This window comes from Macaca fascicularis, chromosome 18 (assembly GCF_037993035.2).
Source record: "Macaca fascicularis isolate 582-1 chromosome 18, T2T-MFA8v1.1".
NCBI classification, from domain to species: domain Eukaryota; kingdom Metazoa; phylum Chordata; class Mammalia; order Primates; family Cercopithecidae; genus Macaca; species Macaca fascicularis.
Window position 1 is genome coordinate 52673053 of NC_088392.1, and position 15333 is coordinate 52688385.

Genomic DNA, 15333 nt, shown 5'->3' on the forward strand with positions numbered 1-15333 from the left:
CACACACTGGGCACCTTCCAGGCCCAGTGTGAGGTATGTTATGGGTATTATCTCTAATCCTGTAATTCTGCAAGGTGCTATCACACTACCTTACAGATGAACAAACAGGCTTGGATAAGGTAGGTAACTTGCCCCAAACCACACTATAAGAAAGTAATGGAGCCAGGATTCAAAATCAGCTGCGCTAATTTCCCCATGAGTTTCCCTGACAAGCAAAAGACAACTGCACACTAGCATGTGGGAACTGTGTTGGGGGCCCAGGACAGCCCGGAGGAGGGAAGGCAAGTGGCCCTGTCTGGGAGAGTGGAGACACCTGGGTCAGGTTTTGTAGAGTGCGTGGGTGTTACATGGACTCCATGGGAGGGGTCATGGAGGAACAAAGGACCCCAGACCTTCTGAAGAACTGCAAGATGTCTTAGGTAGGCTGGGAATATGCTGGGGGAAGACACAAGGCCTTGTTTCAAAACAATCTACTTATCATCTAGACACTGTCCTGGCTACTTCAGGGACACCATTCCAGTTAACCTTCCCAGCAATCCTGGGCCCTATTTTACAGACGAGTTTATATACTGTATGAAAGTCACATGAACCCCAGAACTGGGATTTGAACCCAGGTCTCCCTTATGGCAGACGCTGTGTACGTAATCTTCATATTACATTGGAAGAAGCTACCTATTCAAGGCATGTGCATAATGGCTCTTGCCTCAAAAGCCTCTTTGCTGATTGTGTTTCCAAGCCTCAAACAGAGACACACAGCCTATCCACAGGGCAGAAAAGTGGAGTCAGGCCTGTCTTGGAAAGGCTCAGACCTCTCTGGCCTCAGATCCCTCCTCTGCAAAGTGAGCAGGCAGCCTGGGTCTCAGGGATTTGGCCCCACTTCAGTGTGCCTGAAGCTCTCTGCCAAGTGCTGAGAAAGGGCACTGGCGAAGAGAGGTCAGAGGAGATGTGTGACCGTGAGTGCCCTCATCCTTGCTCTGGGCATGAGAGTCAGCCTAGAATGAGGGAGCTTGGCACAGGGTTTTATCCTCCACTGTATTCTGCTCTTGATTCTGGGCAGAAGATAGCTCCTGCCTTGCCCTCAGTGCTGAGTGACCTTAAGAATCTCTGGGCTCAAAGCATCCCCTTTGAGAGTATTGTGTGTCTTCAGCATTGACTTCAATACCTGGCATGGGGTATGCACCAGTGTTTGCTGAATGAATGAGAAGAGGTGGGGAGTGGAGGCGGGGATGCCTTCTACAGGCCTCTTCTGAAGCACCCTAGGCCTGGCCCACTCTTTGCAGGGCCTCTCTGCCCCATGTTGTCCCAACTCTGAACAGGGATCAAAAGAAAGCCTGGTGGTTCAGGTCTTCCCAGTACTATGGGAGCTCCTGGGATGACAGGCATTCGGGGCAGAGTCTCACTGGGGCCCTCAAATATGGCATATGGACACAGATTCTCATGCCATTCCAGATTTCTGGTCATCCAAATTCTTCCTGTCCTTAAGTCCTAGTCTGGGGTCCACCTGCTCCAGGGGGTCTATTGGAAACTGAGCACCTGTTTTCTGACTTTCTAGTGCCCTGAGTGGGAACCACTTCACTGGGCTCTTGTTCCCATGCTGTTGTGTGTTGTTCTGTATGTAGTTATTGCCCTAGCTAATGGCCCCGAGGATCAGAAGTAAATGGTCTGTTTCCAGTCTCTCTCCTAGCAGTGGACTGGTGGTCAAAGAGAGTAGGCAGGGGCAAAGTAGAAGACTAAGGATTTAAATGCAATGTGCTGAAACATCAATGGGTGATAAAAACAAGTGGGTAAAAAAAGGTATGAGAAACAATATTTACATAGCCTCAAAGTATACCCCCACAAGATACTTACACATTACAAAGGGAAAGTTAGTACTTTTATTATATAAGGAGAAACCTGGCAGATACTACCTTAACCAGGTGATCAAAGTTAGTGTCATCTGGAATGTAACATGTAACAAATGCTATCATGGGCCTCCTAGTCAGATGTGCTCAAAAGGAGACTGTATCATTTATTCTTGCTGAGAATGCATAACTGGAATCTAATCATAAGGAAACAAGCCAACCCAAAATGTTCTATGAGGTAAATGGCTTGTGCTCATTTAAAGAGACAAGACAACTAAATGCAACTTGTGATCCTGGGCCAGAATTTCTTTTTTTTTTTGTTTTTGGTTACAAAGGATATTAGTTCAACAACTGGCAACATTTAAATAAGATCAGGTACTGTGTCAGCATTAATTTCTTAATTTTGATACCTGTACTGTGGTTATAAAAGAGGCTGTCCTTGTTTAGGAAATATATGCTGAACTTTTTGGGGAAATAAGGGTATTAGGTCGGCAATTTACTCTCAAATGTTTCCAGAAAAAAGTAATAATACAGTATGTATATGTGTGTGAGAGAGTGTATGATAAAGCAAACAAGTTAAATGTTAACACTTGGGGAATATGAGTAAAGGATATAAAATAATTCTTTGTATTATTTCTAAAACTTCTCTGTAAGTCTGACTTCAAAATAAAATGTATGAAAAAAAAATGGCTGGTGTGAACATTAGCTGGGTCAGCCTGGGGAGAGTGGTCAGTCATGTGGACCAGGCATTGCAGAGACCAGTCCCCACCCGCTTCCTTCCTTAGACAATGTGCTGGGTTGCACATGAAAGGAGAAACCCCCAAACACAGACATAGGAAGCTTGCAACCTCAGCAGTCCCAGCAGCATGATCAGGCCACCATGGTTTCTCCTCCAGCCCAGTAAAAAACACTAGCCATGGCTCAGAAACAATTGGGGATGCCCTTCCCACCCCATCCCCAGAAGCAGCCTGACTGGCCAAACAAGAAAATAATATCACTAGTTGTTTAGTTCTGAAGAAAGGGACAGATTTAGAAATAACTAGAGGTGGAGGATGGAGGCTGGTGGGGAGTATAAGAAAGAAGGGCAGAAGTTACCCATAGGCACCCCTCATGGAGGCAGATGGCCATGTGGACCACAACTGAGGTCCCAACTCTGGAACGGCTCTCAGCTCTGCCTGATGCTGACACTCCTCAAGGCTGAGATCTGGAGAGCCAGGGCCATTGAGGCAGAGGTGTCTTAAGAAGCCAGGACCTTGTATGGGGGATGAGGTTCTAGGCTGATGGGAGAAACAGAGGTAAATGACATTCTCAAACTGGGGCAAGTGTGGCAGTGGGGTGCCCTGCTGGAGGCACTGCCTGAGGTGGTGACAAGTGCAGGAGGCAGCAATGGTTGGGAGCTGACAGGCCCAGCTTCCCAGCTCTGCCTGGCTATCACGGAATCCCCCACTCTCCATGCTTCAGAGGGGCCCACTGCTCCTTGCCAGTCTCCAGATAAATTATAGCCACCTGATATGTATAAAGAGGTTTGCAGTTGTTTACTCAGCAGGTGCATGAGCATCCTTTCATCAGATCCCCATAGATACTGTGCCAGGCAAGGCAAGCATGCATACATGTTCTATCTATGTTTTGTAGACAGAGGCACTGAGTGGTGATGGGACTTGTGCAATGTCACACAGCTACAGGGAAAGAACTTAAACCTAAGCCTCTGACAGAACACTAAGTAAACTGTTGCCAAGGATTGCAGTCTATGCAGGTCTCATGGGCCTATGCAAGCATGAGCCTTGCTGCTCCTCCAAGTTTAAACACCAAGCCTAGCATTCAAGGCTGTCCATGAGCTTACTACCTTGGGGTTCTTTTCTCCATGGCTTTGAACACAGTGCTCCTCTGCTTGGGAAAATTCTGATGGAAGACCCTGACCCAGAGGTTACTGTTCAGGGCTCTGTGACTGCACTGACCTCAGGGAACTCTTAATTGCAGCTCAACTTGACCTTCTGCCTCACTGCCCTGTCCTCTGCTGGAAGTCTGGAGCTATGTTGCTGAACTTTGGCTAGCACATAGTGGACAGTCAGAAAATGCTTCAGAATTCACCTAAGACCAGTGATTCCTGAATTTTTTTTTGGATCACAGATCCCTTTGAGAATCTGGTGGAAGCTATGAATCTTTGGATCCAGGTGAGCTCTCAGGTGAAGACTGAGGTGAGGAGAGGGTGCTATATGCAGCGCAGCTCTCTGCCCAGACTGATGTTCCTGGCAGGGCTTTGACACCATGTGGAAAGACAGCTTCTCTTTCCAACAGAGCCCCACTCCCACACCTGCCCCTGGACAGGACAGCGCAGAGGGCCACTAGGATGCCCCATTTCTGTGCACAAAGGCTGTCCCTAAGCTCAGGTGGGAGACTGAGAGGATGCAACCACTCAATGCCTGTTCTTTTCACCTGGCTAAGAAGCAAGCAGAGAGGCAGGGAGAAGTTCTGCTTGTGATCACTGCTCCCAAGTCCTTTCTCAGACTCATCGCTGCTCAACTGCTTTTTTTTCCCCTCCAACACAGTAAATCTCATTCTATTATTCTCCAACTTGTAGTAAGCTGTGTCATTTTGAGAAGAAATACATAATGGTATATTAGAAGAACCATGGATCTTCTCATTCATGCTTAGAAAAAATTTATTACAATGTAAGAAAGTCTGAATAGCATGAATTTATTATAATGATTTAACACTTCTAGCACTTGAGTTAAAAATGCCCTTCCATAAATAACGGTCCCTGGAAAACATAGCAAATTTACACAGTTTACCATTTCCCAATGTTATATAAATCCAACAAGCTTAAATCACCTGCAGCTGAGAGGAGAACACAGGAAACTGGAGCTGTGAAGTTCATCCCATCCCAATGGACAGCAGTGAGGAGAGTCAGTCTCCCTTCCTCCGGCTCCCTCATCTCAGCACGGGACTGGCCAATCTCAGCACTTAAAGAATGGGGAGAAGAACAGGGTGGGGCAGCACCTGGAAGAATCAAAGAGGGCAAACACCAATCTTATAGGTGCAGGACAGGTGAAGGGCACGGGCCTAGGGCATCCTGGCAGAAGTCAGGCCATGGGCCATTGTTTGTGTGCTGGTGCCAAGGAGGTGTCAGTTAAGGCTGCTTGGCTGTGGCCTGCAAGGAAGAAGGGAGGAAGAGGCCAGCTCTGATGTCCTGGTTAGATCTCGAACAGGGCCTGTCCTCTGGCCAACCACCTCTTCTACTTCCTTACAAACACCAACACTGCTTCCTACTCCTGGGCCTTCTGGTTCCTCCGTGTTCCAAGGACCTCCCTCTTGGTACTCCCTCTGGCTCCATTGGACACCCTGCCTTGCCCTACTTTCATGGACACTGTGGCCTCATCATTCTTGTTTCCATCTGGGCTAGTTTCCAGGTCTACATCAGCATTCCAGGCACCAAACCTGTAAGGTAGAAATGGTCACTTCTCATCTTAACAAATATTTTTACGCATTATTATACACAAGGCTTAGAGAATATAGGCAACTTGCTGAAATCTACACAGCTCACAAATGGTAAGGTCGGGTTCTCCAAAGTGAATATATGTTCTCTTTGAACACTTTACATTCTAACAGGGCAGACAAACAGTGCACACAGCAATATGGGACAGATTGAGGTGGGCTATAACAAAGGCTCTACAGAGTTCTATGGGAGCCAAGAGTATATACTGATGCCGGAGAGATTAGGAAACTTCCATGGAAGTGATGATAACTGAGCTAGGTCTGGAAAGATTCACCCGAGAGAGAGGGACCTGGAAAAGTCACATAGGCGGGAAACAGCAGTGTGTCCTTGGGAGACGGCCAAGGGCTGTGAGCTGCAGAGGGGAGAAGGGAGGGCAAGAGGCTGAGAGTTCCGGTGTGCCACTCTAAGGGGTACACTCGTTTCCTGTAAGCAGTGGGGGACTTGTGGATTTTTAAGCAGCGAAGTTACAAATCTTAGATTTGTAAGAAAGAAAATGCTAGTGAATGTGGAGATGGGACTGAAGAGGGAGCAATGGAGGTATCTCCCAGCCCCACCCTCTCCAGTCCTCTGAGTATGGCCCCTACTTTTCACTTTCTTTAGAGAGCTGCAAGAAGGCAGGCAGGAGTAGTCCAAAGGGTACCGGACTTTGGGGTCACAGAATTGTTATATTTTCTTCCTCCCTCCTATGTGCCTACCCATCCCCCTATTCGATAAATAATGTTTGGGAGCCTATAACGTGCCAGGAGCCATGCTGAAATCTGAGGAATTAGTGATGAGTAAGACTGATCTTTTTCTGGCCATCCTGGGGCCTACACACTGAAGGAGAAATCACAAAAATAAACAGGCCATTCCAGCACAGTAAGAATTGTGATAAAACATGTACAGAGGGCTGAGAAAGCTCCTAAGGTCAGGAAAAGGGTATTACAGTGCCTTTAGGAACTACCGGAAGCTCAGGGTGGCTGAAGCATGGAAGTCAAGAGGAATAGAGTAGGAAAAGAAGGGGCTGGAGGTCTAAAGGCTGCAGTGGGCCATATCACCAACAGCCTTGTGCAGAAGTACAAACACAGAGGGCAGTGGGAAACTAACTAATACTTTAGGCCAGGGTGTGACATGATATGGGTAGCTTTATGGAGAATAATAGGTTACCCTTACTGAGTGCTAATTATATCCTATGCTGAACACTCTACCTGCGTTAGCTCATTTAACCTTCACAATAACTTTATGAGGTAGGTTCTGTTGTGATCCCCATTTAAAGATGAGTGAGGCAGAGAGAGTCAAATGTTCTAGGATGAATCCAGGCCATCCGGCAGGAAGACCAATAAAGAAACTGTTGTACTAGAGAAGCATCAGCAAAGATAAGAGAGAAGTGGATAAGTTTAAAAATAGGAAGTGAACTTGATACTTTTTTTTTTTTTTTTTTTTTTTGAGATGGAGTCTTGCTCTGTCACCCAGGCTGGAGTGCAGTGGCACGATCTTGGCTCACTGCAACCTCTGCCTCCTGGGTTCAAGTGATTCTCCTGCCTCAGCCTCCTGAGTAGACAGGACTACAGGCACGTGCCACCATACCCAGGTTTTTGCATTTTTACAAATACAAAATACAGAGATGGGGTTTCACCGTGTTAGCCAGGATGGTCTCGATCTCCTGACCTCATGATCTGGCCGCCTCAGCCTCCCAAAAGTCTGGGATTACAAGTGTAAGCCACCGCGCTTGGACGGACTTGATACTTCTTGAACATTGACTAGAAATAGGAAAGAGAGGGGAAGAAGTAAAAAATGACCCTCCCACCCCAGTTTCTGAGTTTGAATTCTATTTCTAGTTGGTGACCTTGGCAAGTTTTGCTTCATATTCATTATTGGTGCAAAAAATCACCCTCAAGTTTTAGGTGTGCATAGATGTATACCTGGCCTCATTACATAAAGGATATGATGTAGCTTACAAGAATAACCCATATAATGGGATGATTTTGAAAACTATGAAAAAAGGCTTCGTCTCATAAGGACTGAATAAGATGTTGCACAGGGCCCAGCTGAGGATCTGGCGCACAGTTAAGTGCTTCAGGAGTTTTCGATGCCTGCCTGGCACCCACCAGTCTCCACTCTATATGCTCAAATTTCTGGATTCCTCTCCTTCTCCCACAGGGTCTGGGTGTTCATCCTTCTTTCCTAACTCTATCAGTTCCAGGTCATTACCCCACAAAGACATACAGGCATACCTCAGAGATATTGTGGGGCTAGTTCCAGATTGCCACTATAAAGCATGTATCACAACAAAGGGAGTCACACACATTTTTTGTTTCCCAGTGCATATAAAAGTTATGTTCACGCAACTGTAGTCCACTGTAGTGTGCAACTGAATTGTGACTAAAAACAATCAACACATATTAACTTAAAATACTTTATTGCTAAGGATCATCTGAGCCTTCAGTGGGTTGTAATCTTTTTTTTTTTCTGAGATGGAATCTTGCTCTGTCTCCCAGGCTGGAGTGCAATGGTGCAATCTCAGCTCACTGCAACTTCCGCCTCCCGGGTTCAAGAGATTCTCCTGCCTCAGCCTCCTGAGTAGCTGGGATTACAGGTGCCTGCCACCGCACCCAGCTGATTTTTGTATTTTTTAGTAGAGACGGGGTTTCGCCATGTTGGCCAGGCTGGTCTTGAACTCCTGACCTCAGGTGATCCACCCGCCTTGGCCTCTCAAAGTGCTGGGATTACAGGCATGAGCCACCATGCTGGCTGGGGGTTGTAATCTTTTTTGGCTCATGGAGGGTCTTGCCTTGATGTTGATGGCTACTGACTGATCAGCGTGGGTTGCTGATCAGTGTGGCTGTAGCAATTTCTTAAAATAAGACAACAATGAAGTTTGGCACATAATTGACCCTTCCTCTCATGAAAATTTATCTGCAGCATGTGATGCTATTGGATAGCATTTTACCCACTGTAGAACATCTTTCAAAATTGGAATCAATTCCCTCAAACCCTGACGCTGCTTTATTAAATTTATATAATATTCTAAGTCCTTTGTTGTCATTTCAATTATGTTCATAGCATCTTCACCAGAAGTAGATTCCATCTCAAGAAACCACTTTCTTTGCTCATCCAGAAGAACCAGCTCCTCATCCGTTCAAGTTTTATCATGAGATTGCAGCAATTCAGTCATATCTTTAGCTTCACTTCTAATTCTAGTTCTCTTGCTATTTCCACCACATCTGCAGTGACCTTCTTCATTAAAGTCTTGAATCCCTCAAAGTCATCCATGAGGATTAGAATAAACTTCTTCCAAACTCCTGTTAATCTTGCTATTTTGACCTCCTCCCATGAATCACAGATGTTCTTAATGGCATCTAGGATGGTGAATCCTTTCCAGAAGGTTTTCAATTTACTTGGCAGAAATCCATCAGATAAATCATTATCTATGGTAGCAATAGCCTCAAAAATGTATTTCTCAAACAATAAGATGTGGAAAGTTGAAATTACTCCTTGATCCATGGGCTGCAGAATGGATGCTGTGTTAGGAGGCATGAAAACAACATTCATCTTGTAAGTCTTCATCAAAGCTCTTGGGTGACCAAGTACATTGTAACAACAGTCATATTTTGAAAGAAATCTTTTAATCTGAGCAGTAGGCCTCAACAGTATGCTTAAAATATTCAGTAAACCATGCTGTAAACAATGTGCTGCTATACAAGCTTTGTTGTTCCTTTTATAGAGCACGGGCAGAGTAGATTTAGCATCATTCTGAATAGCCCTCGGATTTTCAGAATGGTAAATGAGCACTGGCTTTAACTTAAAGTCACTAACTACCTTAGCCCCTAACAAGAGAGTCAGTCTGTCCTTTGACGCTTTGAAGCCAGGCACTGACTTCTCCTCTCTAGTTATGGAAGTCCTCAATGGCATCTTCTTCCAACAGAAGGTTGTTTCATTTACATTGAAAATCCATTGTTTAGTGGAGCTACATTCATCAATGATCCTAAGTAGATCTTCTGGATAAATAACTTGCCATAGCTTCTACATCAGCACTTGCTGTTTCACATTATACTTTTATATTATGGAGATGGTCTCTTTCCTTAAACCTCTGCTAGCTGCAAGCTTTTCATCTATAACTTCCTCATCTCTCTCAGCCTTCACAGAATTGAAGAAAGTCAGGGCTTTGCTCTGGATTAGGCTTTGGTTTAAGGGAGTGTCCATACAAAAAAGTTTCGAATGGGCCCAGGCGTGGTGGCTCACGCCTGTAATCCCAGCACTATGAGAGGCCGAGGTGGGCGGATCATCTGCAGTCGGGAGCTCGAGACCAGCCTGACCAACATGGAGAAACCCCGTCTCTACTAAAAATACAAAATTAGCTGGATGTGGTGGTGCATGCCTGTAATCCCAGCTACTGGGGAGGCTGAGGCAGGAGAATTGCTTGAACCTGGGAGGTGGAGGTGTGGAGGTTGCGGTGAGCTGAGATTGCGCCATTGCACTCCAGCCTGGGCAACAAGAGCGAAACTCTGTCTCAAAAAAACAAAAACAAAAACAAAAATAAAGTTTTGCATGGATCTTCATAGCAGCATTCTTCATAACAACAACAACAACAAGAACAACAAAATGGGGAACAACCCAAATGTCCATCAACTGACGAATGGATAAACAAAAATGTCATATATTCATATGATACCATATTAATTTGGCAATCAAAAGGAACCATGTATATGTGACAGCATGGATGAACCTTAAAAACATTATGCTGTGAAAGAAGCCGGTCACAGAAGACCACATAGAATATGATTTCATTAATATGATGTGTCCAGATATGCAAATGTATAGAGACAGCAAGTCAATGGTTGCCTAAGGCTGGCAGTATGGAGGGTGACTGCTAAAGGGTATGGGTTTCTCTTTGGGGTGATGAAAATTGATTTTCTAAAATTGATTGTGGTGATGGTGGCAACTCTGTGAATATACAAAGACCACTGAACTGTACACTTTAAATAGGTAGACTGTACAGTATTTCAATAATATCTTATAAGACTATTACCAAAAAAAAAAAAAAAAAAAGAAGTAGTGTCTATAAGCTTTTTGGTTGCTGATTGGCCAGGAGTGCTGAAAAGTCAAGAGTAAAAACTTGACTTTGACTCACCTCTCTTTAAACTGGGCTTGGGTGAAAGCCAGTTTGTGAGGTGTTAAGGGGCAATGAATCCAAGACTGCTCCCTTTAGAAGTCTTGTTATAAAAGGAAAGAGGGAACCACAATGGTGGAAAGAAGGGATGAGAAAGTCAGATGAAAGTCTGGGCTATTCACAGGGTATTTTTTTTCAAATTACAGGGGATCTTACAGTTGATTGAAGTCCTTTCATTTCCAGACTGGGTCTCCAGATTCCTAAACACCCAAATGGTGTTGCCAGTAATCTATGAGCAATTTTCATTTTCAGTTTGGGAGCTGTTTGAGTAATGATCCTGTTCCTGCTACCTGTGCCTTGGAGGGGCAGGTGTGAAGTCTCCTTATTCAGGTGCAGGTGCCAGCCTGGCTTTGTCTCTGTCTTAGTTGAATCCACAGGTGTGATCTCAGAATTGAGCATTTTAGGCACTGAAGCCCTCACATACATTCTTCCAGCAACTAAAGGCAACTAGGCAGGGCCATTTTTCTTTGTCTTAAAGTGCTGTGATATTTGTTCCTTGCTGAGCAGCTATGGGGCTAGGCACAGAGAAGGGACTTAGAGGTGCACATAGATTGAATGTCTGTTCCAACAAGCACACAATCTAGAGGCGGCTTGGTGTCCACGTGATGTGAGTGAGCAGGGGCCACAGCAGAAAAACCTACTGGGATGTGACAAACCATTTCCTTTCTCTCAGTCGACCACAGGCTCCTGCTGTTTTAACAAGTACTGAGGAAAATAACATTTTGATAACCTGCAGCTCTGCACTAGCTTTCAAGCTATGCCTCACTGATCTGATGAGGGATGTTCAAGGGACAATTCAATATCAAACCCATATGGGGAAAATAGCCATAGAGATGATTTATTAACTTAAAATCGCATATGTACATAAACATTTGCCAACATTCAAAATACACTCTGAGCTGAGGATAAATTGTGAGTTGGAAGGAGTCCGCCACAGCCTCCATCTCTGCCCCATCAGGCCTCTCCTCTCCCGATTCTCTGGCCAGCAGATCTCTATTGTGAACTTGGTGCCAGAAGCAGAGACAAGTGAACAGTGGCTCTGAGAGAGAAGAAAGAGTCCTTCCCACCCCATGACATTTGGGGTGCTCTAGAAAAGTCCCCATCATGGGGATCAGGTTTGAATAAACACAAGTTTGCCTCTTGGAAAGCGGACTGTCAGCAAAAGCTTTTCTGTGATTCACTTTGGTTCTCTACATCAAGCACTGTGGGCCTTACTTAGGGAGTTCAAAGGACATGCTGTGTCCTTTTCCATTTTGTAAACATTGATTGGTTTTTCCTTCACAGGAGGTGGGCAGCAGGGTGGGCAATGCTGTGGCATTATCCACAACACCCTTGACATGTGTCCCGTCTTGCTTTGGGGACGTGTCTAGAGGCTGGATGAGCAAATCCCAACCAGTCAAGGGTGGGGGACCTGACAGGGAGGAAAGGCAGATTCCTTTGTGCCAGATCCTTTCTCTTGGGATAGTCTGCAACAGCTTTGAGGCTCTGCAACAACCTTTCATTCATATGTATGCATATATTTCAAAATAAATTTAAATCGATTAAAATGTTAACAGATACTATTCAATTAATAATGAAGACATTAGATTATATACAAATTTACATCCTATTGCCCTTGCACCAACACCAACAAAATGTCCACAAGTTAGAAAAAGGCAACTGGTGATGAGTTTGGCATGTGAAAAATGTATTGGCTGATACTTTGCTGAAAGTCCATCTCTGCTTTTCCAAATTGGCCGTTCAAGAAGAAGCAATTAAACTCCACTCTGTGGCTGCTGTGATCCCCAAAAAGCCTTTAGTTTAGACTATGTTTATTATTTTCCAAAGGCAAACAAGCTTCTTAAAGAAACTGTGATCCTTTTCTTGATCCTCTGGCATCTTCTTACTCCAGAGTTTTAAGGACACTGGAGTCCGGAATGGGTGACTGTGGGCATGGGAGCAGTCTATGGGAGTCAGGTACACTTAAGCTAGTCATGACACAGGGCGCAAGGAAAAGAAAGTTCTGGCAACCTAACTTTATCTGAAAAAATGGCTGAGGGCTCTTAGTTTGCCATCCACCCATTTCTGCCATACCACAGAAAGCTCCACACTCCAAAGGCTTTATGATTTGGGATCAAACTGATTTGGTTACTCTCAGAGGTGAACTTTATAAGGAAATTTTAATCTGTAATGGTTTTCCAACTTTTTAAGGGAATGACTACAACTAGTTAGTCCTGACTTTATTTCAGAAGAAAAATATAATATTGGTGGGCTCCATTCTTTTCTCCTCCAAAGAATTAAAAAACCCAAGTGAAAGAAGGCTGGGTGGAGGTGACAGCACCAGGCTTAGCATGAAGAGACATGAGCTTTGGATCTATCTGGACAAGGAGGCTGCTTAACAAGGCTTTTCTAGATTGAAATAATCTAGTTTCAATTAAAACAATAATTCAGGGAAGCCACACAGACTCATTGCATGCAGGCTGCCCTGGGAGGTCTGACTTTGTCTACCAACACTGACTAACAAAGTCTTGCTCCCAGTTTAAGTTGGGGTTGGTAAAAAGGAGAGGAAAAAAGTCACACCCTCCAGATCAAATAAAATTCCCAAGTAATACACATCTGGGAACACACTCTCCCCTTGCTTTCAATGACTGGAGAGTTTTGAACTCTGGCTAAACCAGGCTCATCATCCCCATTAGCTTGAGAGGCTACTAGGGACCACTGCAAGCTGAAGGACCCATCTCAAGAGCTCTGTGGGAGAAAAGACAGCAGAGAGGATGAGGTCTGCACTGCATAACTTCCATAGGCTTTCTCTGGGTCAAAACGAGGCCCAGTGGTGGAACATACTCTAGCAAGTTGAGATGGTTCTTTGGGGCCATGAGCAGAGCACTTGTGGGGCCTGGTCAGCTTGTATCCTTCAATTCTCATGGAGGAAAAGGGAGGGCCAGAGGAAGCCCATCAGCTTGCAGCAGCTGGTGTCACTCTCTCTCTAGTGGCATTTTCCCTAGACACAACCATGGGAAGTTCACAGGAGTGCATGTGATGGGGGGTGGGAGGTAGGGTGAATAAGCTGAACACTTGAGTCAACAAAAATACCTAGAGATTGATTGTTCTTATTCATTCTGGAATATTGGAGGGGTGGTCATCTGAACACTGGTAGAAGAGTGCTTCAGGCTTGTGCCTCCATTGAATTTCCCCAGGGCTAATCACTCCCTGACACAATTTAGTGCTGCTTGCTCCCAAGGATTGGCTGGGGCTCACCCTCTAGCCCATTGAGCTCTTTGGTTATGGGATGGGCAGCTGCCAGGCTGATGGCTACTGAGACTGACTCACAATTGGCTGTGAGTGTTGTTTGTGATGGCAGGGGCACCAACTCCAACTTCAGAATTAAAGGACCACTTATAGAGATGTAGTAGTGACAGAACAGGATGAGAAAGATGTGAGGGTTTGCCTTTCTGAAACTGCTTATGTTTCAAAGGGGTTACTTTTAGAGGGATCTTTCAATGGAGAGGTTTTTCTTGTACATAAAAGTGAGTCAGCCTTTTCTAGCAGAAGTATGAGAAAGAAACACTCTTGAAATGAGGCTAAATATGCAATGGTTTCCACCACACAGAAAGTATCCTATGTTAATTTTCTAATCTGTTTAGCATAAAAAAGATACCATCTTCCATTTCTACCCCCTTAGTGTGTTATCGAATGCCTGGTCTGATTGAAAACACCCTGGGTTTTTAGAATGATTTCTATATTCAATACATAACAGGATGCTAGTGAGATAGGTCCCTGTGAAAAGAGAGACACAATTACTTTGCAATGAAATAATTTAAAATGCTAGATCGGTATGTGGGGAAACCCACAAATTTCCTAAGAAAATTTTGCAATATGTCAAATGAAAAATATATCTTCCAGAATCTGATTCTCCTCCAGCTCTTCAGGGGTTCTGTGCATCCCCATCTTCTTCCAGGTCGATTTTGGAAGACTGAGTTGGAAAGTACCATGATTCCAGGTCCCAGCTTCTCTGGAGGGACAGCGCTGAGATTTGAGAGCAGAGTTTGGGCTCAGAGACTGAACCAAATCCAACAAAGATGTCTCATACCTGTAAGACATATAACCCAGACAGGAAAGGATCAGATTATTAGAAAATGAGAATCCAAGCCCAGCAGAAATGGGCTGTCCAGGGCAAGAATCAGATCACAGACCACATCGTGTGTAAGATGCTACTTAGGGGAGCTTTTGTGAAGGTAAACACCAGAAGGACTTGAAGAACCTAGGCCCTGCTGCCTGTCCTTAAGCTCTTCTCTTCTGCTGACCTCTAACATTCCTTTATAACTTATGAAGAGAGATTGTAGAGTGGGAAGAGGAGTCATGATAACAGTAATGATATTAACAGTGACATTTACTGCAGGCTTACTGTCAGGCACTGTTCCTAACACTACAAATATTTAACCTTCCTATAACCCTCTAAAGAACCCTATGAAGTAGGTACTGTACTACTCTCATCTCCATTATAAACATGCCATGCGGAAATTAAAGCTCAGGGAAGTAACTCATCTAACAGAAAGCAATTACACAGCAGAGTCTAGAATTGAACCCAGGTGGTTTGTCTTCAGCACTCTCATCCAGGACACTAAAGCTGCCTGTTGAAATCTTCACAGACAGACTTGGTTCAAATCTCTGTTCTACCATTTGCAAGCTGTGGAATATTGGGGAAGTTATTCAGTCTCTCAGTTCAATCTTTTCATGTGTAAGGGGCTAGCAAAACTCCAGTGAGGATTAAATGAATTAACTGATAATACATAATAGGCACTGAATAAATGTTAGTTCCTTCCTGTTAACCCCCTTCCACTTTCTCTAGAAGTTTGGGAAAAGATTCTAAA

At 44.5% G+C, this 15333-nt stretch overlaps 1 protein-coding gene across 22 annotated transcripts in view; it reads right to left on the reverse strand.

The window, feature by feature from the left end:
- Positions 1 to 2145: 2145 nt before the first annotated feature.
- KIAA1328 (KIAA1328 ortholog) overlaps positions 2146 to 15333 on the reverse strand; it is a 402667-nt gene continuing 389479 nt past the window's right edge. For 18 of the 22 annotated variants that reach the window (XM_074022573.1, XM_074022570.1, XM_074022568.1 and 15 more), the window contains one exon: positions 11297 to 14552. In XM_074022573.1, coding sequence (XP_073878674.1) covers positions 14515 to 14552 — 38 coding nt within the window. In that variant the 3' untranslated portion in view covers positions 11297 to 14514. Of the gene's footprint in view, positions 4839 to 11296; positions 14553 to 15333 lie in introns of those variants that run through there. The other 4 variants (XM_074022571.1, XM_074022560.1, XM_045378041.2 and 1 more) reach the window with 1 other exon arrangement.